The 25,925-nt window shown below is 27.5% G+C and overlaps 11 protein-coding genes across 11 annotated transcripts; 5 read left to right on the forward strand and 6 right to left on the reverse strand.

Annotated features, from left to right (window-relative positions):
- Nucleotides 1-224: 224 nt before the first annotated feature.
- ELE39_000015 (oocyst wall 9) lies at nucleotides 225-3,755 on the reverse strand (the record flags this gene model as incomplete). The annotated part of the gene is made up of 1 exon (XM_067344780.1): nucleotides 225-3,755. The coding sequence occupies one exon, from the start codon at nucleotides 3,753-3,755 to the stop codon at nucleotides 225-227; it is 3,531 nt and encodes a 1,176-aa protein (XP_067200803.1).
- A 338-nt stretch (nucleotides 3,756-4,093) lies between these two features.
- On the reverse strand, nucleotides 4,094-4,627 carry ELE39_000016 (oocyst wall precursor; the record flags this gene model as incomplete). The annotated part of the gene is made up of 1 exon (XM_067344781.1): nucleotides 4,094-4,627. One exon carries the CDS (start codon nucleotides 4,625-4,627, stop codon nucleotides 4,094-4,096), a length of 534 nt encoding a protein of 177 aa, XP_067200804.1.
- Nucleotides 4,628-5,103: 476 nt separating this feature from the next.
- Nucleotides 5,104-6,468, forward strand: ELE39_000017 (beclin1; the record flags this gene model as incomplete). The annotated part of the gene is made up of 1 exon (XM_067344782.1): nucleotides 5,104-6,468. One exon carries the CDS (start codon nucleotides 5,104-5,106, stop codon nucleotides 6,466-6,468), a length of 1,365 nt encoding a protein of 454 aa, XP_067200805.1.
- Nucleotides 6,469-6,652: 184 nt separating this feature from the next.
- Nucleotides 6,653-9,772, reverse strand: ELE39_000018 (DNA replication licensing factor MCM6-like AAA ATpase; the record flags this gene model as incomplete). Its single annotated transcript, XM_067344783.1, has 1 exon — nucleotides 6,653-9,772. The coding sequence occupies one exon, from the start codon at nucleotides 9,770-9,772 to the stop codon at nucleotides 6,653-6,655; it is 3,120 nt and encodes a 1,039-aa protein (XP_067200806.1).
- Nucleotides 9,773-10,384: 612 nt separating this feature from the next.
- Nucleotides 10,385-11,618, forward strand: ELE39_000019 (hydrolase family; the record flags this gene model as incomplete). Its single annotated transcript, XM_067344784.1, has 4 exons — nucleotides 10,385-10,485; nucleotides 10,585-10,741; nucleotides 10,871-11,300; nucleotides 11,368-11,618. 4 exons carry the CDS (start codon nucleotides 10,385-10,387, stop codon nucleotides 11,616-11,618), a joined length of 939 nt encoding a protein of 312 aa, XP_067200807.1.
- Nucleotides 11,619-12,246: 628 nt separating this feature from the next.
- ELE39_000020 (diacylglycerol acyltransferase family) lies at nucleotides 12,247-13,405 on the forward strand (the record flags this gene model as incomplete). Its single annotated transcript, XM_067344786.1, has 2 exons — nucleotides 12,247-12,568; nucleotides 12,627-13,405. 2 exons carry the CDS (start codon nucleotides 12,247-12,249, stop codon nucleotides 13,403-13,405), a joined length of 1,101 nt encoding a protein of 366 aa, XP_067200808.1.
- Nucleotides 13,406-13,612: 207 nt separating this feature from the next.
- On the reverse strand, nucleotides 13,613-17,587 carry ELE39_000021 (coatomer beta subunit; the record flags this gene model as incomplete). Its single annotated transcript, XM_067344787.1, has 1 exon — nucleotides 13,613-17,587. The coding sequence occupies one exon, from the start codon at nucleotides 17,585-17,587 to the stop codon at nucleotides 13,613-13,615; it is 3,975 nt and encodes a 1,324-aa protein (XP_067200809.1).
- Nucleotides 17,588-18,141: 554 nt separating this feature from the next.
- Nucleotides 18,142-20,043, reverse strand: ELE39_000022 (uncharacterized protein; the record flags this gene model as incomplete). Its single annotated transcript, XM_067344788.1, has 1 exon — nucleotides 18,142-20,043. The coding sequence occupies one exon, from the start codon at nucleotides 20,041-20,043 to the stop codon at nucleotides 18,142-18,144; it is 1,902 nt and encodes a 633-aa protein (XP_067200810.1).
- Nucleotides 20,044-20,425: 382 nt separating this feature from the next.
- Nucleotides 20,426-21,085, reverse strand: ELE39_000024 (uncharacterized protein; the record flags this gene model as incomplete). The annotated part of the gene is made up of 1 exon (XM_067344790.1): nucleotides 20,426-21,085. One exon carries the CDS (start codon nucleotides 21,083-21,085, stop codon nucleotides 20,426-20,428), a length of 660 nt encoding a protein of 219 aa, XP_067200812.1.
- Nucleotides 21,086-22,576: 1,491 nt separating this feature from the next.
- Nucleotides 22,577-24,373, forward strand: ELE39_000025 (uncharacterized protein; the record flags this gene model as incomplete). Its single annotated transcript, XM_067344791.1, has 1 exon — nucleotides 22,577-24,373. The coding sequence occupies one exon, from the start codon at nucleotides 22,577-22,579 to the stop codon at nucleotides 24,371-24,373; it is 1,797 nt and encodes a 598-aa protein (XP_067200813.1).
- A 493-nt stretch (nucleotides 24,374-24,866) lies between these two features.
- Nucleotides 24,867-25,866, forward strand: ELE39_000026 (uncharacterized protein; the record flags this gene model as incomplete). Its single annotated transcript, XM_067344792.1, has 5 exons — nucleotides 24,867-25,049; nucleotides 25,119-25,289; nucleotides 25,348-25,411; nucleotides 25,462-25,595; nucleotides 25,687-25,866. 5 exons carry the CDS (start codon nucleotides 24,867-24,869, stop codon nucleotides 25,864-25,866), a joined length of 732 nt encoding a protein of 243 aa, XP_067200814.1.
- Nucleotides 25,867-25,925: the final 59 nt, after the last annotated feature.

Below are 25,925 nucleotides of genomic sequence, written 5' to 3' on the forward strand. Positions count from 1 at the left end.
TTTTTCCACATGAATATTAATCATTATTGTTATTTAAATTAATAATTGCTAATATGAAATAATATATAAATGATTAATAAAAATTAATAATAAAATTTGTAATTATTAATAATAAATTAGTAATGATTTAGATTGTTTAATTCAAAAAAAAAAAATAAAAAATTACAAATTAAAATCTTAATAGAAAAAATAAACATAATGAAACTATATATATGTATTTAGTTTTAATTATTCTTTTTCTTCTCAAAGCTACTATTATATAAATTAATGTTATTTAAAAATATTCTTAAGAGTAATGGCATGGTCCACAAAGGCTTAATTAATTCTACCTCGTGACACATTTTTTGTGAATAAGAAGGAACCACAGTTCTTCCAAATGATTTCGTTGAAAATATTCTAGTATTTGTAATGTTATACTTTTTAATATTTTCAATTTTAAAATTACTGGTATTAAAATAATCAAAACCGGAATATGTATTATCTCCAATAGTATTGTTCATTGTTAAATTTTGATCTTTTATCGCAGATTCAACAGATTCATGATTTATTGTAGTATTTAAATCATTTATAAAAGTTTCATTGTAGAATTGATCCAATGATGCTGAATCATTTGGATGTTTTACATTAATTTGTCTAATCTCAGATTTGGTGTTATTTTCCATCTTTTCAGCAATTAATGAATATAATTTAGTTATATTATATTCAAAAGGTCTAAATACATTTTCTGGAAATTTTGGTGGACAATAGTAGTGAGTAAAAACTGTCTGCTTTGAAACACAACGTGGAGGAGCTTTTCTAAAATGTTCTGGAGGTAAAAGTAATAAAGCCTCCTCATCCAGCTTATAACCCTTTGGACATTCAATAGTGAAATCTGTATAACCTTTCATTTTACATGTATTTGTTGCTACTAGTACAGTATTTTCAGGACAAGATAGGTACGGTTTTGCTGTAATAACTTTCAAACAAATAATCTTAATCACATAGTCAGTTTTACCAATTATTGCATCATATAAACTTATTGGTGCAATTGGTGGCTTCTTTTTTTTATTAATATTTCGATCAATTAAATTAATTGATTCAAAATCTTCTATTAGTCTACGCCCTACAACATCATCAGTATTTTTCTCATCTTTTGTTTCATTTTTGATACTTGAAAATTCTATATTTGGAACCTGATTTAATGTTATGAATTCGGTTATTATATTCTTATTTGAACTTCCGAACGAAGGAATAATTGTTTCATTTTTCTCTACATTTGACTCTGTTTCATTCAGAATACTAGTATCAATGTTTTCGAAATCTATTTCCTGAATAGATTCTGGAAGCATTTCATATGTCAGTGAATTATCAATTATTTCACTTGGATTATACAAAGATTCCTTATCAATATTTTCTATATCCTCCTTTGTTACAATATGAATTCCCGTCTTTTCGAAATAATTTAATGGTTCTCTTAATGATATGAATGGGATTTCCTCTTTTGTTGTACATTTTGGTTGTATTGGTACTTTCATTACTTGTATACAAGTATCAAAAGGATTAATAAATTCGTGTCTATATACTATAGGAGGATCATTGCCATTTGAAATATAAGTGTCATAAGAAACTGTACCTTTTGGACACTTATAATCTACCATTTTAGTATCTTTGTACTCACAATAAGGTCTTGGGCCTTTTTCAAACATCCAAGAATGATTATAGTCATATTTGAGGCTGAATGTACTATTTTGACAGAACGGAGCACCAATACCATTATACTTAACTTCATCAGTTTCTTTTTTAAAACATTTGATTTTTGTTTTAAAGTTTTGAAATTTTTTTGTGATTGATTTACTCTGTATTCCTGATTCTGAATCATTCACTTTTCTTGTCATTACTGAATCTTCTTGAATGTTTGGACTGTAGTACTTGTTAAAATTCTTACTTGCTTCATTTAATTTTTCTTTTCTGTGTTCAACATCAGAGATATCACTTTGAAAGAAGTCCTCTTCTAATTCTGCTAAATATCCTTCTGGACATTCATATTCTTTCATTACTTGATAAGCCATAATACATGTTTGCAGGTCATAATAAACACTTCCTTCAACACATCCTGGAAATCCTGGTGCAAAAGTTTCAATTACACAAGTTTTTCTAGGCTCATTAAATACGAATGGCTTGTCACATTTTGGTATTGATGGCAAATATTTCCTTTGTTTAACATGACATCCACCTCCACCTCTATGTGAACCCCACAACTTTGAATGGGAATAACTTAACGGGCAGAATGCAACAGAGTCTGTATAAGTAATTGAAATACAGCTTTTTATTTCATAGTCATATACTGAATTTAGGCCATTTGAAGGACAAATACCAATGATATCTAGTTCTGCTCCTGTTGGTCTACTGCAATATGTTGCATTGTATGGCTGAACTTTTAGTAATGAGAATGTAGGTAACATATGATCTTCCCTTGAAATATTCAAGTTTTTAATAAGTTCATCTATTAACATCAATTCTGCACTATCTCTTTCGTTTGTGCACAAATTATATGTATTCTCATCCTTAATATTTAAATTATTCAATACTGTTTTTGGTATTAAAGTTATCAAACTCCAAAATCCTTCAATTGAAAATTTTATTCCATTTCTCATATTAAAGCTACTAACATCATCAATTCCAGTATGGTTTGCCATAAAGTCTATTTCTTTCCAAGAATCTGAGTTTAATGCAGTATAATTCAACCAAAATTCACTATTATTCGACAATTTCTCAAAATTGTATTCTGGAATTGATTTTCTCCATGGAGTGATATCCATTGGAATTCTATAAATACATTGCAACAAACCACTCAATGACCTGATTACCACATTGCTTAGTTGAGGAGGTGGATTTTCCAATGTTTTATCGTAATCTGCAATTTCATTTTTTTGATTTGATAATTCTGTTTCGTTCAAAATAATTGTGGCATTTCTTAAGTTTTCTTCATTATCATTTTCCACTTCATCTTTTTTATCCACATGAAATTCTTGTAATTCATGCATTTTGAGAGGGGTATGCAAATTCAAATTTTGTAGGTCATTACTAGAATTTGGATAATTAAAAAAATTGGAATTATCGTTAAGTTGATAATTTTCCGTATTATTAATGCTTATATTAGTATTGGTTTTATTTCCTAAGTCATTACCAAGTAGTTTATCAAGTATTTTTACTGTAGAGTCTGACCAATTACAGCTTGGGGGTAAATCAGGAATTGTAAAATCTGAGTAATAAATAAACTCGTAAGAATCTTCTTTGTTGGTTGATTCTGTTGAATTGTTATTTTCTATATAATTTTTTTTAATTTTTTCAAAATCTATTCTACATTGGCAGGAACTTATATCTTTGTATTCGATTTCAAAGGGATATAAAATTGGGTTGCTTTGGATTATCTTGTTTGCCAATATTAGCCTTAAAGTATGAGTTACTGAAAATGGAGCGTTTTGAAATGAATCTTTCGATCTTTGAATAATATTTCCATTCTTCTCGACCAGGTTGGAAAGATTTTCACTATTTTGCAGATTTTTTTTTGATTTAGCGAAGGAAGTTGGAAGCTTTTGTGCCGAGTATATGTTTGAATTGGAAATTGGTTTAAATGAAGGTATTGAACCACCATCTGTATATGACGTACCTCCAATTTGGATCGAAAGTCTGCGTAAGTTACTACTTAAGTTACATTGGGAAACAATTATTGAATTTAAAGCAAATATTAAAATTATAAGTTCGAATGAAAACATAAGAGTTCATTTAATTCGTTAAATACAAATGATGAGGGCTTAAAAACCACAAAAATATTTTAATTTCCTCAAATATTAGGAAATAATTATATATTAGTTTTTTTTTTAATCAAAAATAAACGTTTCTTCTAGTTTTTCTTAAGTATATATTTACATCATGATAATTTTTACTAATAATTAATTTAACAATTTCTATTAAATGCTTATCTTTATTTCACATTAAAGATAAAATTTAATAATAAATATTTTTTTTTCTTAATGATAATTTTGTGTGCAGTGCAAAATATTTGATATGTTCTGATTATAGTCAATTAAAATGAACAGAAATAATAAATAATTTATTTTTTAGAAATGCTCTCAATTTCCTTATCAGCTCCAAGTCCTGACTGATTGTAGTTCCTTTTCTTAAATATTTTTGGCTTTGTATTGTGTATCTCTGGACTATATCCCATACCTCTTAACATAGCAATACCAAACTTATCTACAGGAATTCGAAAGTTATCTTTACTAGCTGAAGAATCTAAATCGTCCTCATTAGTATTTTTCAAAAAATTTTTCCTATTTAAAAGTATCTCAATGTTATTAATTTTTTTGGATGATTTTAGTGAGTTTTTGCATTCTATGATTAGTTCGTCATGCTCATCACCACATTGTTGCTCAATTTCAGATTGAGTATTTGAAAAAGAAGTAATCTGAGTTCTTTTGCATGGGTTTGAGTCCTTTTTATATGCCAATTTATTAGTAATTTCAGTTGATATTCCTGTATTTGAGTCATTTTCTTCAAACCCCATAAATAAAGAGCCACTTTTTGCAACCGAGTTATTTTTCCCAGATGACTTTTTTATTGAAAAGCTAAATTTCGAACTATTCATATTGGATTATATTCCAATAGAAATTCCAATTCTTTTTCTTTCTTTCTATTTCCCCAGTACTATTTATTTCAAATAATTAAAAAAAAATCAAAATTGATCAAAATAGTATTCTTAAAATTAAATAATTGTAATAAAATTTTTAAAAAATCCAGAAAAATTCCAAATACTAAAAATTAATTTTAGGAGTTATTGGATACTTTAAAATTAAATTACATGAATTCAATATCATAGCACGTTTTTTAAATAAATTTATTAAATCATAAAATTTTTCCAATGAATTCATGAAATAAATTAAAGATGGCGCCAAGGCACGTAAATTAATTAAAGGTACCCTTGTGAATAATGTGAATGAGAGTCATAATTTATAGGTTAAAAAAAAAAAATTATATAATCATTTAATTTTATCAAGAGCTGTGAGTACCATTATGAGGAAAGAAGAGCTCTGAATACGAGTTTTTGTTATACTGCGATTTAAGATGTTTTTGTTTGGATTAGGAAGCAAGAAAATTCAGGGCAAGTTAGAGGAGGATCCAAAAGTGGGTGAAAATTTAATTAGATCTTGTTCAAGGTGTGGAAGTTTTTTCGAGCTGGTTTATGATTTGGAGGATGAATTAGATTCTTCCGAGATTGGAAAGACCTTTGAATCAGTACATGATATGTTTTTAGATTATTTAAGTTTAGAAAAAAGGAATCCTGACAACTTTGAAGACTTTATTTTACAATTTATTGAAGTTTCTATAGAGAGGGATAACAGGACTCTGAGTAACAAAACTAATGCCGAGGAATCACTTTGTGTAGATTGCATGAATTGTTTAATATCACAGTTTTCAATGGCTTTGAACAAGGAGATAAGTATTATGGACAAATACAAAGACATTTCAGATTTATTTGTTTCATCAGAATGCCATGATGAAGATAAGAACATTATTAATAATAGATCTGAGGATGAATTGGCCAATTCTGAGGACAACTTTGAAGCATCCAGCAAGGAATACTTGGAGATTATGAATATTTATAATGAATTCTTAAAAATGACGCAATTTAGCCAAGACAACAAGATTATGAATAATGAAAATCAGATTAGCGAAATAGATTGTGATAAAGCAGATCAAGATATTAAGGAAGGAGATAACGAATGCAGGTTTCATGCGATTAATATTATAGAAATGGACGATCTTGCGGAGCTAAGACAAAACCAGAATCTGGAACTAAATTTAAAGCAAGAGTTAATTCAATATGAAACAAAGAGAGAAGGAATGAAAAACCATTTAAATTTTTTGAGAGGGTACCTAGAGAGGTTAAAAAGATCCGATTTTTTGAACTTATCTTTTTACATACAAGTTAAAGATGGGGTTACATGTATTAATGGACTTAGTCCTGCATTATTTGAGGCAGATTTCGAGAATTGGAATGAGGTCAATGCAGCTCTCGGTACTTCGGCTCTGCTTTTGTATACTATTTTAGATCGTCACAAACTCCCTTTGAGCATCAACCCAAGTGGGAGTTATTCTACCATTAAAGATTCGAACTCTTCGATATGGCCTCTTCATGGTAGCACACTCTGTAATTCAGACTATAACGAATGTACTAATTTTGATAAGGGGATATCATTATTTGTATTTCTTATAGATACGGTATATAATACAATTCCTGGAACTAAAGAAAGTCTACCTTATCTTGTTGACCAAAGAAATGGTACTATAGGAGGTATCCGCCCTAATTTACTTTTCAATGAAAGAGAATTATGGAATAGAGCTATGAGCATGAATCTAATCAACCTCAAGTGGTTATTAGTTAGATCATCTGAAAGTATTAAGGACAAATTAAGCGGTACCCGCTAGTTTAATTCTAAATTACATTAATATTATATGAAATGATAAAAAGATATCCTCGATTTTTTTTCTTTCCCTTAAATTCACTTTAAAGTAAATAATAAAATTAATAACAGTAATGCTAATGAACCTTCTACTAGAAAAGTATTAGTAACAATGTAAAAGTTTGAAATCTAATTAATTTAGTCAAAGTTTAGACTCTACTTGATGCTCCGTCATCTAATTCCTCGTCATCACCCTCTCCATCCTCCCCTTCTTCTTCCTCTTCCTCTTCCTCTTGTAATATTTTGTCGGTTTGATACTCTTTAGACTGAGAATCTTCCATTTCTGGTAAAAAGTCTTCAGGTTCAAGATTTTCATTTAAGTTCAAAATATCATTTTCTTTCCCAATTTCTTGCGAATCTCTGTAAGATCCGTTAGCTTCTTCCGTGTTTTGGAATGTACGGTAGCCGAAGTCTGCATGCCTTGTTAGAGGTTTATTTCCTGATGATGGTTGAGGCAATGTAATAGTATCATTTACATTGTAGTTGGGGTGTACCTTAACGTAAGTCATTAAGATAACCTCATTTTCCTCTTCTTGATCATTTTCTGGTTGGTTCCTTTGACTCATGATCTCCTCTTGGAATGATATATACAAAATCATATCTCTGTGAATCATTCTTTGGATTGCTCTGTGGTATTTTTCCTCCAATTCTCCGAGCTCTTCCTCGCTCTCTGGATGGTCATACTCTGAAATATGCCACGTTATTAAGTCTGTTATGGAGATTTCTGAATTCTCACTGCTTTGAAGCTTATCCACAAATCTTCTAGCTATTTGGAAGTACTCATTGTATCCTATTGTAACATTTGCCTTCTTCTTATTCTTAGATGAAGCTCTTACATTCTTTGACACCTGTAATTCCTGTAACATCTTAGTATTATCTTCTCCATCAGAGTATTGATCATCTTTATTTCCTACTTTTTCAAGTCTATGACTCCTTTCATCCTCCATTCCTGTTAAATCCTTCATGTTTTCTTCTTCTTCTTCTTCATCCTCATCATCATACTCATCCATATCGCCTAAGTCTATATCATTATATCTAATCTTGCTCAGTGAGCTTTTAAAGATTTGGCAAGCTTCTTCTACATGTTCTGGGGTAACTAGATAAGAGAATCTAAGCTTTGCAACAGCTTCAGAAAGTCGAATCAGACTTTCAAGTTGTCTCACGGTAATTCTCATTGCTTTAGCTCCAGAAGTAGCGTCACCCATTCTGAGAGCTTTGTAAGTTCTTACAAGGATGGTTTTTGCAGCTGGAGTAATGCAAGGTTTAAATGTTTTTGCATAGGCTATATACTGGTTAAGCTCACTCTTACTGAGTTGAAGATTATTGGGATCTGAGAAACTGAGGTGATCAATAAACTGTTTTTGATTAAACATTTCATCTTGGGTTACTTCTCTTCCCGATCCTTCAGTTGCTTTCGAGTGCAAGCCAACAATGAATGATGCTAGTACCTCGTCATAAACATCTTCTGGGTCATCAATCATTACAAAGAAAAGGTCAAACCTGGATAAAATAGGAGCAGAAATCTTAACGTTCTGGGAAAGAGTCTTAGATGGATTGTATCTACCACCTAATGGACTACAAGCCGCCAAAACTGAAGCTCTGGCATTTAATGTAGCCAATACTCCTGCTTTAGTGATTGAGATAGTCTGTTGCTCCATGGCTTCATGTATAGCTACAACGTCTTTGTCATCCATCTTGTCAAATTCATCAATACAACAGATACCCTTATCAGCAAGCATCAAGGCTCCAGCTTCTATTACAAAATCACCCTGATCAGGATCTCTATGAATGGATGCGGTCAAACCAGCAGCTGTTGAGCTTTTTCCAGATGTATATACAGTTCTCGTAGAGAATTCATTAACAAATCTTAATATCTGACTCTTTGCAGTGGATGGATCTCCAACAATACAAACGTTAATGTCTCCTCTTAACTTAATATTATCTTTAGTTCTCTTCTCTACTCCACCAACCAATAAAAGCAATATTCCCTTCTTTAATTGGGAGTAGCCATATACATGTGGTGCAACATATCTGGCAAGCATATTAATTCCATTTGGATGTTGAGAAATTTCTAAAAACTTTCTTAGTGAGGTCTCCTGTACATTTAAAGCCTTCAAATGATCAATCATAAGACTTGTATTTGCTCCCAATTCCTGATTCACTTCCATTTCAACTTGATTTAATTCATTATTATTTTCGATGCCTTCGGTACCTTGATTATGGTGATGATTATGATTGATTTGTTCAATAATACGTCCATCATCAGTGGATGCAATAGCATTAACGACTTCGATATGGCAAGCTAGGAAACAGAGACGATAGGCTAAGTCTCTTACTCCTAAAGATTTAAGCCCACTAATTCCAGAGTTATAAGATTCATTCTGACTTCTGCTTCTGTCTTTATAGACACTTGATGGTATTTCTCCAGGTTTCATTAGAGAAGGTACATCAGGAGCAACAATTAGCATTCCAGTGAAGATTACTTTATCTCCTGGTTTACATTTATCGACAAAATCTCCTCTTAAAATCACATTCATAGACCTTGGCATCGACCCTGGGGGAATTTCAGTTGCATGTTCTTGAATTCTAAGCTTTTGCCAGTCCCCAAATTCACAGTTTTCCAGTCTAAGTTGCCAAGCAGTTCTATTTCCACATCCTTTAGTAGGACAAACTGAAGGTAAGGAGTATACAAATTGCTGTACCACATTATCTACAATACATCCACATATTTCACATTCAAAACATGCTTTAAGTAGTTCAGGTCGTACATCGGAGGTTCTTGTAATGGTTCCTCTTAAACTGCAAAGTTTTCCAAGTTTTTCACATCTTAAAGTTCTTAAACTTTCTATCCATCTTAATCCAAAGAAAGAAGCAGTATAACCTCCAAAACCTGGATCTAATCTCCCATCTCCTCTTTCATCACCTATAGTGAAGCTTTTGCAGAAGCTTGTTACTAAGTTATCTATTGCCTGTTTATATTCACCATATTGTTCAGTTAAAGCAAGTAGCATAGTTTGTCCACTAATTAATCCATTGGTATTTCTCTCTTCGATATTTGAATCATTTCCCGATTTATTATTTTCAATAGAAAAATTTATCATATCATTTACATCAATATAAACAGTTTTTGTTAGTCTGGATGATAGTAACTGTTCAACTTGTCTCACATATTTAGGTATGCCTTCTTCATTTTTAAATGTTCTTAAGAAATGTAGAAATGATCGCTCCAAGGCAGGAGGAAATGAATTAAATGTTACATTATTAGACATCTTTTTCTATTTCCTTTCAGTTGAGGAGAAAAAACAAACGAAAAAACAAGATTAATTTTTGATTTTTCAATATTTCACACTAAGTTTGATTCCACGTTTCTTCCAGTTAAGATTCTCACTTTTATATTCCTCAAATCCTTCTCTTTTTGCCTTGGTTCTCGAATTTGCTTTCAATTTTTTCTCACACTGTTCTCACTATTACACCAATATGTACCAATACTTGCCTTTGCAAATATTTATCTCAGCATTAATTTAAATTTAATTTATTTTACCGATACCTTTTTCCCCACAACTTGGCGCCAATTCAGTAATTAAAGATTCTATATTTTGAAGCAGAATATATACAAATATATATATATATATTTTTAAAATTTTTTGTTTTAATTAAAAATAAGTGTGAATTAGACTTTTTTATTTGATTTTTTGCACTAATTTTGAGTTTTAAAAATCTTTTATAGTTGATTTTCTTTAGAAACAATAAATTATTCTTGTTCTATTTATTGATACTTTATATTAAACCGGGATATAAATAGAAAGAAATTAACATAATAATCGAAATTAAAATTTTTGGTAAAAAATTATTGATACATTCTTCTTTTGAGAATTAAATTAATGGAAGAGTTGAAATTTATAGACATTGGATCAAATTTGACAGACTTGATGTTTCGAGGTATTTATAATGATAAGAAACAACATGATTCGGATTTAGAAGTGTAAGTAAAATAAATGTGTTTATAGCTTTTTTTTCTTTTAAAAAAAGTATTCATTTTGATAATTCTGAAAATGAATGAATTACATTACTTTTTTTTCAGTGTAATTAATAGAGCAATTAAAGGAGGTTTGGATAAGATTTTAATAACTTCGGGGAGCTACAAGGAAGCTGTTGAGGCATTGAAGATTTGTGAAGAGCTGGACCCAAATTGTGAATTATTATTCACAACTGTTGGAGTTCATCCAACAAGAACAAAAGTAAGTTGAAATATATATAAATTATAATATTACTAGAATAATTTTCAATAATTAATTAAACTTTAAAAGGAATTTCTGTGCAATGATTGTAATAAAAAGAGTGATGAAGAATTGGATATGAATTGTAAGGATTGTATAGTACATTCTGATAATTATTTAAAGATGATGAAGGACTTGATAAGAATGAATTCTTGTAGAATTAAAGCAATAGGAGAATTAGGGTTAGATTCTGATAGATTGCATTTTTCAAGTATGAAGGTTCAAGAAAAATACTTCGAAAAGCAATTTAAATTGCTTGAAGAGTTTAGTTTACCAATGTTTCTGCATATTAGAGGTGACCAAGATTGTTATTCAAAATTTATTAAGATAATTGAAGAAAAGAAAAATATTTGGATTAAAAGAGGTGGAGTAGCACATTCATTTACTGGCAACTTGGATCAACTTAATATGATTCTAGAGACGGGTCTTGAGATTGGAATTAATGGTTGTTCTTTAAAAACTCAAGATAACTTGAATGTAGTAAATAATATACCGTTGAATAAATTACATATTGAAACAGGTAATGTTTTTTTAGATATTTTGATTATTAGTTATATTAGCAAAAACAATCAATTTGATTTATATAGATTCTCCTTGGTGTGACATTAAACCAACACATTCTAGTTATAGTTTAATTGAAACACACTTTCCTCAAGTAAATAAGCCTTCAAAATGGGAAAAAGATAAGCTTGTAAAAGGAAGAAACGAACCAGTAAAAATTATTCAGGTTGCTGAAATTCTATTTAAGAATTACTCTGAAAATTCGAAATTGTCATTCAATCAATTTATTAATGAAATATACAACAACACTCTTAAAATGTACTTTAAGGTGATATAATAATTTAAATTCGTAATTTTAGAAATTAATACTTTCTCTTTAATTCCTCTAATATTATTTGTTTTTTCAAGAAATTATAATCATAATAGTAATCTCTCTTTCTTCCCCAAAATTCTTATTGATTAATTTTACAGAGCTCTCATTTATTTAAAAATTCTGATATATTATTTGTTCATTTGCATTTTCAATGAATAATTAAAATTAAAAATTACTCATGTAAAAATATTTGTATATATATATTTTTTTTGTCCACATGAAATCGTTTGAATATACCGGTCAAAAATTTACACGTAATATTTAATTCTCAATACCGGTAATTCGTAATAGGAATTAATTTCGACAAACAAGAGGAAGAAAAAGAAAAAAAGAATTAATAACAAATAAATAGTGTAAAATTGACAATTTTGAATAATTTTTTAAAATACTGCATTAGTTTTTGGGTAAGTTTTGAAAAGTAAATAAATTTGGTTGTTTTCTTAATTTTTTTTTTTTGAGTAATTTAGTTCTTAAGTCTGGTAATTATATTTGTGTGAAAGTAAAGTTTTATGGTTTCAATAACAAGTTTTGAATAATACGGATAAATACGAGGAAAAAAAAGCTTGCGTTATATTTAAGCTACTTATTTAACATGAAAAGTGCAAGAAATGAAATTTTAATTAAAGAGTCTAAATGCAAAATAAAAATAGTTGATATTCCGGTTAATTTTCAACAAGGAGGAATAAAACCAATTCTAGGTTGTATTTCATATACAATATTAATCCTAACATGGGGGTTTTCAATATTAATTCCTATTGGACTAGTATATTGGTTTTTTCTTAGAAATTGGAATATGGTATTACTTTTATTAACCATTATTTTAGTTCCAATAGTTTTCAATTGGCATGATAATGTTCCCACTATAATTAAATATTTAAGTAATTTATTAACAAGAGACATTCATCATTGGACTGGTAAGTTGGACTTAATCTTAAAATAAGTTTTAAATAATTATAGTAATATTCATTTTAGGCCCTGGTAAAATTATTATTGAAGATCCAGATTTTGATATTAATTCAAAACAATTATTATGTCTACATCCACATGGTATTTTAGGAATAGGGTCCATGTATATAATAATAAGTGGAATTTTCTCAAAGTTACATTTAATTGTTACAGAATCACTAGTATGGCTGCAACCAATAATTAGTGTAATACTGAATTCAACAGTAAAATTAAGAGGAGCTTCACATTTTTCATTTAAACAAACTATGAAAAGACAAGAAGGCCCATTAGTCATGTTTCCTGGAGGGTTTCATGAAACCATACTTTTAAATTGGGGTAAAGATACTGTATTTATTGAAAAAAGATTTGGATTTATTAAGTACTGTTTAAAGTATAATTACTTAATACGCCCAGTATATGTTTTTGGTGAATGTTTATCTTTTCACCAATTCCAACACTTTAAAAGGTTTAGATGGACACTTAATGATTTCAGTTTACCAAGCGTTATATTTTGTGGTGAAACTTGGTGGAATCCTTTATTACCTGTCAGAAATGTACCTTACCTGATAGTTATTGGAAAACCAATAAATTCTGACGCCATTGATAATTCGTCAAATTCTAAATCAAACAATCACAATAGTAATAACCCTTCTAGAGAAATGGTTAAAAAGTACCATTATCTTTATATTCAAAATCTCAAAAGAATCTATACTCAGTATTCTCCTTTCTACCAATCATTCTTTAACGATCATCCTCTTCTTGAAAGATATATTCAAAATAAGTCAAAAGAACTTAATATTGAGTGATTTATTATTTTTCATACTCCATACATTCATTTATCCCCTCCCCCTTAAATATATAACCACAGAAAATAAGAAAATGCGACGTCGAAATGTATATAGAACAAAAACAACAGGAAAGATATTATTACTAGTATTAATAATATACAAACAACATTAGTGTATATATCTCTAAAAAAAAAATCTGATTATAGATAGTAATCATCTTTTCGTTCAGTAAATCTCACCAAAATCTATATTCAATAAACGAGAATGTCTACCATAACTGTACTCATTCTCACTTCCTGTATTCTTTATTGTATTCACTGATGTACTAGCAGCCTTTCTGCTCTCATCATTATTATTTACAATATTACCACAAGATCTTAATATATCTTCATCATTTGGTATCTTTCTTTGAAGAGAAACTATGTGATCACCTAAAGATAAAGCAATACCTTGTGTCCTACTTCTTATGCGAACTGTTCCTGTTATCATCATTTTTGGTTCCTTTTCTCTTCCTGCTGTGCCAAAATCTCTCTGATTACTATTTAACTGTTTTTCTAAACTTATATTAACGAGAGCATCCTCTCCAAAAATACTTCTTGCATATAAATTTGTAGCAAAAAAGTTTGATTTTTCATCCATCATTATTAAATGATTTGCATTCCCACTACTAATTACACTATTAATATTAATATTATTGTTAGTGTTATTAGTGCTCTTTCCAATGCCAGAGCCTCCTCCAATCATCATCATACTTTCAACATTACTAAATCCTACCAATGATAACTTTGTCTCTTTAATCAAATACTTTAAAAACTGCATAAAAGATTCACAGCTTGTATGTATTGGGATTTTATTTTCCCATTCAAATTCTGACCACAATTGTCTAAATAATGGACAAGGTATATTTGAATTTGTAATGAAATCTATTAAATCTATATTAATTTCATTCAATACCACAATATCATTCAAACCTAATAATTGAGATGATGAAGAAAAAGATGATCCCCCTCCTGATCCCATTCCTACTCCTAATCCATCATTTTGAGAATTTTTTGTTTGAAATGTAACAAAACCAAACAATATTCCAGTCTCAATGGATTTAACTTGTGCAATAGAATAAACATGAATAGTATTTCCAGGATCTAAATGATTAATATTTTGAGGCTTTTCTATTACTCTTAAATTCCCATAAGGATATAATTCAATTTGTACATTCTGAACTGCCTTATAACCCTGATTAGTTACTATCAATTCCAGTAAAACATCTTGATTTTGTACTTGAAGTATTGCTTCTATATATATTGGATCACTTAAACCCGTTATTGCATAAATCCTCTTAGAAGTAGATTGTTCAATCCTTCTTCCCAATACTAATCCTTTACTAACATCCTTAATACTTAGAGAATCCACTAACATACTTTCATCAATACATCCAAATTCATCATCATCATCATTAATCTGTGTTATATCCACATTATTTGAAAATACCTTTTCTTTTAATTGTCTAAAATTAATCACATTATATGGAAGTCTTCTTAATAAATTATTATTGTTATTTGAGCGCCTATTTTCTTTACAAAAATCCTTTAGCTTCATCCCTCCTCCCCCAGACTCTACTTTATTCCCTCTAATTCCTTGGAATTTTGGAAATAATTTCTTTCTTAAAATTATTGTGCTTTTGCTTAATCTAATTGATTCCAAATTTTTAAGATTTTTTCCTTCTAACTCTCCCTCACTCTTCTTCAATTGATCCAAATCATTGTAAATTGATTTAAGTAAAATATAACAATGGCTTAATCTGTGAGTTGTATCATTCTGAATACCTCCACTTTTTTGATCATTTAAACAGTATCTTAAAAAACATACAATAATATGAAAGACTTTGTTATAAATAGGTACTCCCAAATTCAATATATTATCTTCCATATTAAGTTTATTTTGTTTATCAATATTCATTTCATGTTCATCCTTAGATCTAAATATATTAGGAAAACATACTAACTTCATCAATGAAACTCCAATACTTGCAATTAAAAGCAAGTCTTCATCTTTAACAATAATGTTTCTCAAGTTATTAGTATTATTAACTCCAATATTGTGATTATCTACCCCTCCATTACTAATCAAAGAAGAATTCAATTGACCACAACTATTTCCTGATAAATTTGTAGAATTCATATTATTATTGTTATGATATCCATCAACATTAAATTCAACATCCTGAGTTGCATATGTACCATCCTCCAATATTACAGTCTTTGTTACTATATTTGTAGAAGAGGTATTTCCTATTCCTCTTATACCAACTTTATCATTTCCAATAAAACCATCATCATCGTCATCACCGTCATAATCATCATTTCTCACTAAAGTTTGACTATCTCTTTTCTTTAGATGACCTTTTAATTTTAAAGGTAAAGGCTCTAAAGAATCGTAAATTACATTAATAACATCAATAATCTTCTTTTTATCATTTCCATATTCACATTCACTTAAAATCCACAAACAAGTTCTCAATGGTCTACTGAATTGTATGAATGGTAAATGAGTTATTAATTGATTAACAATTTCATTTTGATATTCTGAGTAATTGATAACCATTTCCTTTAGAAATTGAGTAATTTCATTAACTACTATAGGATTAGAATTAGATAAAAATACCATCATTGAACTAATCATAGGTTTAAAAGTAACTTTGTGGTATTTTCTTGTAATTTCATGTAATGATTTAATTAATATTAACTGATAATTTTGAAATTGTTGAAAATCTGATAATTTCCCTCCTCCATAATTCATTCTTCTTAATCCACCAAAAGATTCTCCTCCTCCGATACCAAAACTAGTGTAATCATTAGTATTATCATAGTAATTAAAGTCTATATCTGAAGTAAAATGATAAGTTTGATTAAATTCATTATTTCCATATCCAACCATATGATGATGATGATTGTGAGGATGGTTAGTAATATTGTTACCACCATTATGATTATGATTATTACCTCCATTATCATTATTTTTGTCATTAACATTATTATTATTATTACTGTTATTATTATTAAACTTATTATAATTTTGGATTGAAACATCCTGTAAATGTTTTAATAAAAATTGAAAGATATCCAAACAATTATTTTTAGTTAACAGTGATGATAACATAATTTGAATGACCTTAATCTGCAAAGAATAACAATTTGAACACAATAATACTCTTAAAATATCTTTAACAAAGCATTTCTGTAGAATATATAAAGCTGAAGTAATTCCAGTAATCTTGGAAATTTTATTTAATACAATATAACGAACATTATTATCAGAATGAGTTAATAATAAGTTAATATAAGCTTGTAAAGCAATCTTTATAGTACTATTTGGTGTAGAATTTCCAATCTTAATTAATGTATTAGCTCCTTCAAATGATACAGCAGAAGATCCTGACTGAGTAATATTAATGATAAGTTGAACAAGATTATTTCTATAATTTGGATGGTCTTTGTAGTTTTTACCTAATAATTCCAATAATACCATCTGAATGACATCTCCCATATAAGTAACATTTTCTTGAATAGATAATATATATCTCAACGATCTTTCAACATCACAATAAGTTAAAACAAGAAATGCATTTCTTTTAGTTGATACATCTCCTTCTATTAATAATAACTTTTCAACTTCATCTACAGCGTTAGGAATTATATCAACTCCAAATGTTTTAATAATAGAATATATACACATAACAGCATTTCTTCTCACATAAGAGTGTCTATGTTGCAGATTTTCCAAGATAGATTCTATTAATGGTTGTATTAATTTAATAAATCTTAAATTACATAATAGACGCAAAGTAGATCCTCTGATATATTCATTTGGATGCTGTAAATCATTTCTTAAAGCATTACAAACAAGAATCATTTCTTCTTTAAGTGATCCATCACTATTACACTTTTCCACAATTTCCCAATAAAGTTGTAAGTACTTTTTTACTTTATGATTTGTACTTTGTACCACATATCTTATAACAGTCATTAATAGTCTATTATAAGACTCTCCATGAGTCATCCATATGATTAATTCTCTTAAAGCCTTACATTTTTCATTATCACTTGGATCTTCCAATCTTTTTTGTAATTCTGAAGTTGTTGGCGCATTTAAACCAACAATTGCTGGTACTAATAATGTACAGTTCTTTTCATACTCGAACATTGTTATATGATATAAATAATATATCTTTTCTTGTCCTGATCAACTTCTTATATTACTTATTACTCCTATTAGATTTTACTTAAATTAAAAATGTTCTTTAGGAATAATTTGATCTAGGCAAAGCATATATTATTATTTTTATTATTAAATTCTTTATAAATTATTCTTTCTTGTATATGTCTATAATAACTATTAGTCTCCAAAAAAGAAAGAAAAAAGAATTTTATATATTTAAATAGGATGAAGATTTAAATTAAATTGATTCCAATTTAATTTAATAATAATTTTTTTTCTATGAAAAAAAAAAACTTCACACCCCTCTTTATTTAAATAAATTTTATTGCTTCTTTTTTCTCTCATTAATTTAAAATAAATATATATATATATATTCTTGCATTTCAACTTAAAATAATTAATTCTTAACTTTAATATAATTATTGCTCTAATAATTTCCTTTTATACTTATTATTATGAAATAATATACACGTAATAAATAAATGATTAGAATCAGGCGGCTCAATTATGGCGCCTGTGAGGACTGTGGGGAATAAAAATTAATTCCATTTTTCTTGATTTTTTCTAAGATTCAGGTAATTTAATTTAGTTTCGGATATTAATGATTCTATAGCATTTTCTTCTTGTACAATTAAGACCTTTTCTTTTTTTTTCTGTTGATTCATAACATTCAATTTCCGGTCTTCATAATCAATTTCCCTTTCTTTTCTATTCTCTTTTGAATTGTTTTCTACGAATTGATCGTGATGATAACTTCTTGAGCCTGATTCCGACTTGTATTCAAATACTTCATCGTTCTCTTCTTCATCGTCATCCTCCTCTTCGTCATCATCCTCTTCGTCATCATCCTCTTCTTCGTCATCTTCATAGTCTTCGTCTTCGTCAGAATCATACAAGGAATCATCGTTGAATAGATTATTAATGGTTTTTGGAGAATTATTCTTGTCAAAAAAAGAGTCGTTTGAGATTTGAGAATTATCCTTCATTAATCGAAATTCATCTTGTTCATTATTAATGACACTTAAATTGTTAGTTATATGGTTTTTTTCATTATTATATGATTTTGCTAGAATTAAATTGTTATTTGAATTTTTATCATTATCACAATCATAATAAAAATTATTTAGTAAATCATCCGAAAATGTTAAAGGAAGTAAATAATCAAAAATAATATGAATATTATCAGGAAATGATTTATTTAAAATAAAAAATTCATTGATTGGATTTCCCGTCAAGTTTATTTCCAATTCTAATAAATTATTATTATCAAATTCCAACAAAAATTCTTCAATATTATTCAAAAAATTGTCTTTAATAAAGTTGTTAGAGAAATCAAAATAAATTTCATACTTGCCCAAATTTATTTCATTAGTATTTTTACTATTATCATTATTTATTACAATCTTATTAAGAAAATTCTTCAATATTAATAATGCGTCTTCATCACTTAAATGATTACCATTAAATGACAATATTCTTAAATCCACTAAATTTATTCCTGTTTTCTCCAAATTCATATTTTTCAATATATTTTTTAAATAAATCTGATTTCTACTTTTATAATTTATATTATCAAACATTAACAATTGACTTATATTTAACTCACTCAATTTTATTTCCATATTATTTAGTATTAAATTAAATATATTCCTTAATTCAATTTGATTTATCACAATATTAACCATATTAAAACTCAACAGTTGTTCTTTTATCAAATTTACATTATTGATCCTCTTATTATAATAATTATTATTATCTTTTTGGTAATCTCTTATTCTAGCCAATAGTGAATAAATGAAAGATTCTTTTTCCTCCATATTCTGATTCTTAGCATTAGTAATATTTTTAGTCTCTATTAAATAATTGTCATTATCCAATATCTTTCTTCTCTTATTATCAATCCTTAAAGTTGAAGATTTTGATCTAGTATAAAATCTACAGTCTTTAAAGTACAATTCTAACCCAGGATTTCCTTTTAAACTAATATTATTAAATAACCAATCTAGCCAATAGTTCATTTCAAAATTGTTTAATATTATATCATTATTTATAAATTTTATCTTGTTAATATTCTTAAACGTGATTCTTGCAATATTCTCATTTTTATCATTAAATAACAATTCCAATAATTCATCCCATTTATCATCATTTATATCAAATATTATCAATTCTTGTATATTATCACAATATTCAGAAATTTTATCATTTATATCATAATTCAATCTTAAAATTTGTATTAATTTAAATAATCCAATGATATTTGTTCTTAATGAAGTATTATATTTTGAATCTTTCTTGATTATTTTCCAAATCTCATTGTCAACTTCTTTTAAATCAATTTCCTCTAATTTTAATTTCCTCTTAATTCGAATTCTATCATTGATTGGTAAATTCTTCAATATTATTTCTTTTATTAAATTTTCCTCTTTATTATTCATCATTTAAAAAATTCAACAATAATTCTTTCTCTCTAATTTAATCATTGAAGTTTACCTTTTTTATTAATATATTTATTTAAACTATACAAACTTAAATTAGTAATAATTATTAATTTTGCATATTAATTTTACTTGAATTTTAATATTTAAATGTAACTATATATTTATTTACTTTTTTTTTTATATAACAATTTTTTCTTCTACTTGTTTTCTTCAAAATTCAAATTTAATTAATAATTATTTTATTTCGTGTTCTTTCATGTATAGCTTAAATGATATGTAATTTAATAATATTTTTCAATAATAAAAATTCCACGTCATTATTTCTCTTTAATGAGAAAAAATTTATTATTTAAATATTAAATTTTTTTCCCCAGTTTATTAATTATAATAAATTTCTTCTAATATAAATATTTTCCGCCTCATTAATATTTTCCAAGCCAAATTTAAAATGATAATTATCAACATTCAGTTCATCTTTGACAATTTTTGATGAATTATTATTAACCTTAGTCCTTGTATTACTCATTTTTTCTGTAATATTCTTAAACAAACCCATTCCATTAAATATTACCTGCTCATTATTGTAATAGTTATTATAATCATAGTTAGGATTTCCATAGTAATTATTATAATCATCAGCATAATATCCACCTTGAATATTCTGTCCATAATATGACTGTTGTATATTTGTATTTGTTTTATAAGAATCACTTTCTGGTATTATTACTGATCCTAAACTAAATGGTACATATGGTGGTAAATTAATGCCTACTTTCCTTAATGATAATATTTGATAACCACTTGAAGGTGAATATATGTCAATCCTATTTGAACCAAATCTTAATGCACCAAAGAAACCAAGTTGAACAAATCTTGCAGAAGTTGACATTGAATGCTTTTCATCTTTATATGTTTTGTCCATAAATAATGTTGTACATAATCTGATTGGAGATATTAATGATGCATCATCAAACCAATAAGCTCTTAACCATTTGTATATAGTTGACTTTACCGGCCAATTAATTGGCTTTGTTATATACATTATATGTACTTTAACTCCATCAGGTCTTAGCCAATCTCCACTTAAATCGTGTTTATCAAATAACCCTAAATATTGCAAGAAATTAATTTTTAAAAAAATGAATTTTCTTTTTATAGAAATGAAAATGAATAATAAACTTACATGATTGATTGGCTTTTGATAAAGTTGTATCAGCCCATCTTGTTCTCAATGTTATTGTTCTTCCATGTTGATCAACAAAACCTTCAGCGTTTTCCAATAATACAGCAGTATTGTCATTTGCATCGAGAAATAGTCTCGAAAATAATCCATTAGCAGCTTGAGTTATACCATTAACAGTAAATATTGAACCTGTAATGTATTTTGTAGCTAAAACTGCATCTGTTCTATCGAACCTAAACAAGAACTCTTCATTAGTTAATGGACTTAAAATTGGCTGCACTCTTGATGATTCTTCTCCTGTATATAACTGCCAGTTTCCAGATAAATCCCATGTACACCCTCTATATGGATTTCCTGATAATGAAATTCCCGTTGCAACATCCACTGCACAATGGCACGTTGGCTGTTTTCCAATAATAAAACAATTTGCTCCCGGACCACATTTTGCATTCTGACCTTCCTGTTCATTACATGCTAAAATTTATTTAATAAAATAACATGGATTAGATTATCTAAAGAAATCAAATAATTGTCACTTACTTTGGTATATTTCTGTTACATACTGAGAATTTATTTTACTTATTCCTGAAAATAACCAATTGATTAATATTACGTAAATATAAAATTTTGTTTTAGATTTCATTAAAATATCAAAAATTTTAATTTGAAGAAATTTTTTCATTTCTTCACATTATTTGTTTATATATATGTTTTTTTGGATGAAATTTGACTTTTTCAAAGTTTAAAATTTATTATATAAATTTGACTATTTTACTATTTTACGATATCCCATTCTTGAATTTTTATTATTATTTTGAATTTCTCATTTTTTTCTTTTTTTATTCTTATTAATATCAACGATATTAAAAAAATATTATTATTGTCATTCTTTTATTTAATTTCAAAGTAGAAATATTTTGTCAAATCATTCCTTTACTCCAATTATATTAATTATTATTATTATTTTTTTTTTAATAGTTAATGAAATTTTAACCCTAAACATGCAATGCATTTTTCTGAACTAATTTTGCCCCCCCCTCCCGACTTTAATACCCCCATTAAATAATTCCGTTAATTATAATTTGACCAAAGTTTTGGCGGGTTGACCATTATTTAATTATTTTTATAATAACATTTTTTAATGATTGTAAGTTATCCGAAATATAAAAGACTAAATTTATGTTTGATTGAAGTGACTGAACACAGATTCTCTAATTATGCGAATTATGAAATGATAATGCGTTATTTATTGCTTGCTTGAATTCTTAATGCATTGAAAATTTTTATATTTGATAAAAACAAATACCTTTTTTTTTTAGAAGAAAAAAAAGTGAGTTAATAAATAAATAAATGAATAAAGTAATGCTGGGAGAAATGACTGAGTCAAATATTGATAATTCTCTAGAATTTCCAGTTTCAGAAATTTCTGGCGTGGAATGCATTTTTCTCACAAAAAATGATGAAACCAATTTAAAATATAGATTGGATGAAATTAGTACGGATGATAAATTATTGGAAGAATATTTGGATAACAAACAGAAAATATTTATGAATGAGAAGATGCTTAATATATTTCAAGGTGGACGAGTGCTTGTAGGTATAATTTTAAAAAAAGAATTTAAATTGTGTGACGTAATTTTTGACTTGTCAAATTCTGAAAAACAATCGGTCTTGAGTAATTTTACATGGGAAGGACAGTATCAGGTATTAATAACTAAGGAAAATAATTACTTGGAGATTTATAATGAAGGAAAAGAACGGAATAGCTTGATGAATTTAGATGATGGATCATATATTAATTTAATAGGTATTTACAATTTGAATAATATTAAATGCAAGATGTATATTTTTCAATGTTCCATTATTATTAAGCCACAATATTGGAATGAATTATTAAATTTTGATATTTTGATAAAGTATCATCAGAATAATGTTTTTGAAAATTCAATAACGGATGATGAAATTAATAAAAATTGTAGCGAAATAAAGAAAGATAATATTAAATATGGTAGTCCTTTTTGTGATCTATTAGTACTAAATGAATTTTCGGATTCAAAGATATATTCGTATTCACTTTCTAAGCCAATATTTATTAAAGTTCCACTCACGATTTCGAATTATTTTCTCCAAGAGAGTTCTCAGATTCTATTCATTGAAGTTTTAAACATTGGTGAATCTTCAGATTCAATATTGATTTATGATATATTCAGTCATAATTTGAAGCTAAATGGTAACAGTCCACTTGATCTTCCTTTTACTTTAGGTAATAATCAGTCATTGGGATGTTCTTTAATTAGAATAAATGAGAAAAAAGTGTTCAAATCAGAAAAAAATACCTATGAAAAGAATGGAAATTATTCATTTATGCCCATTGTTATTCCTATTTTTATAAAATGGAAATCAACACAACTTAATTCAAAATTAATTCTTTCTCAATTTGCTCTTCAAATCAATTTTGATCAAAAAGTTAAAATTATTCATTCAGGAGAAGAAAACCAATGCAACGCAATGGGTATAAATAAGCATTATAACGTTAACGATAAGGATAATATTAATTCTTTATCATCATCTTCTTCTGCAGTTTCTTCTTATTTATTTAGTCCAAGTTCCCCTCAAGCTTCTGTTCAATCAATTTGTTCTCAATTCACTCAAGAAGTATGTTACTCTTCAAAGTCGAATTTTGATGAAAATTCGAGTAATTATAATAACATGGAAGCTGATAACAATAATAGCAATAAAATATTGAATAATGATAATGATTTGGAAATTGAATCAAACTTCAACTTTAAAGCAACATGTACTTTTGATCGAATTTCAAAATACCCAGGTGAAACGGTTTATTTAATTATTGAGGTATTTCCATATGAAAAGGATAAGCCATTAAATTTACTTGTGACTGTTGATTATGATCAATCCTCACCCATTGTTCCATTATATGTCTCAATGCCAATAAATTATTTTCCAGAATCAGCCTCATCGCATTCTCAAAATATTTATGAGCATCCTACTTTATTATATCCACTTAAAATATGTAATCCTGGTATTTATAAGTGTCCAAATATAAATATTTATGATTTTTCTACAAAATCCAATTATTTGATTAAAAAACTACCGTTGCTGGTTTGTGAATCTTCAACCAAACTGTAATATTTAGCTTTTAAAAAACTAATTAATTAATAATTTCAAATATTAATATAGTCTAATTAAATAAAACGTTTCAAAAATTGCTTAACTTTTAATTCTTTACTTTCAACTAGATTTAATTTCTTTTTCTTTACTTTATTCTATTATAAAACTCCATAATATTAACCCATTCATATCTTGATTCACCGTAATTTCAATCATTACTAAATTTTTATTCTGCATGCAAAAAATTTATATATATGTATATATACATTTTTTAAAAATTTTGCATGTAATTATTTTCTATTTAATCATGTGGACAAAATATTTCATAATACCGGTGCATGCAAAGAAAAAAAATGCAAAAATGCAAATGAATATGTAAAGTGAAAAAATTGAATAGTTAAAAATAATAATTTTAAAATCATTTTTTAATATTATAAGAGGAAGTAATACGGAATTATTTTTAGATTGAACGATAATTTTCTAGGAAAGATATTTCAAGTAGAGAATAAAGATGAAACTCAAATATATTTCTAATGGAATTCTAGTAATTATCAGTTTATTTGGAAATTCTTATCAAGTTCAATTAAATTCAAAGGCTAAATCTGAATTTCCAATAGCACTTGCAAGCGGACTTCTTAGTGGAGTTGCTGAATCCATTAAGAATGGACCAATTGGAGGAGCGCTCATGATTCCTGTAAGTTGGGCTGAAGAAAAAAAAACAATTAAGTTGTATTAATATTTATCTTTAAAAACAAATTTATAGAAGGATAGATTACAAGGACCTTATGATGATTTGTCTGAAGATCTAAATACTGCAACAACTGATATTAAATTGGAATATGAATCAGCAAAAAGAAGAATTTCCAAGTTTAGAGATGAGTTAATGGGCCCTGTTGATGAGGTTCTACAAACCAAATTGGCCAGCAAGACTCAGGTATGTTATTGTATCATTGAAATTAGAATTAAGTGATAAATAATTTTAACAATTTTAGTTAATGACCAGATTAGAATATGTTGGAAAATTACTTAGAGCAGCTTATGACCAAGCTCATCCAGGTAAGTTATTATTAAAACTAAAAATAATGCTTATATATCAATGTTTATAGATAAAGCTGGTTTACCAATTGTATTAGTACAAAAAACATCAGCTGATGAAATGTTGTATCCGCCAGAAGGATCGGACTTGTCAGAGTGTGCTGCATCTGTTTTGGAAGAAGCTGATGAGGAAATTGAATTATTGGTAAGTTTTAAATTGAACAAAACTTATATATTAATAAACAATCAATCACTTTTTAACCAACTTTTTCCATTTTCTTTTAAATTACCAACAGAGTACACCAGATGTTACAAACCAAAATGAAATTCTTGATCAAATGAGTGATCAAGAGAGATATTCTTATAGTTCGAAGATGGCAGAATTCTTTGGTCAAAAAGCTAATGCTCTTAAAGAAGAACTCTCTAATTCACTAAATGTTTGGGTTAACAATCAACTTATTCCAAAAAATGCATAATCATGATAAATCACCTTAATATTACTAATTAAACTATTGCCAAAAAATTATGAATTTGA

Source organism: Cryptosporidium sp. chipmunk genotype I, assembly GCF_004936735.1.
Source record: "Cryptosporidium sp. chipmunk genotype I strain 37763 chromosome Unknown contig_1, whole genome shotgun sequence".
Classification (NCBI taxonomy): domain Eukaryota; phylum Apicomplexa; class Conoidasida; order Eucoccidiorida; family Cryptosporidiidae; genus Cryptosporidium; species Cryptosporidium sp. chipmunk genotype I.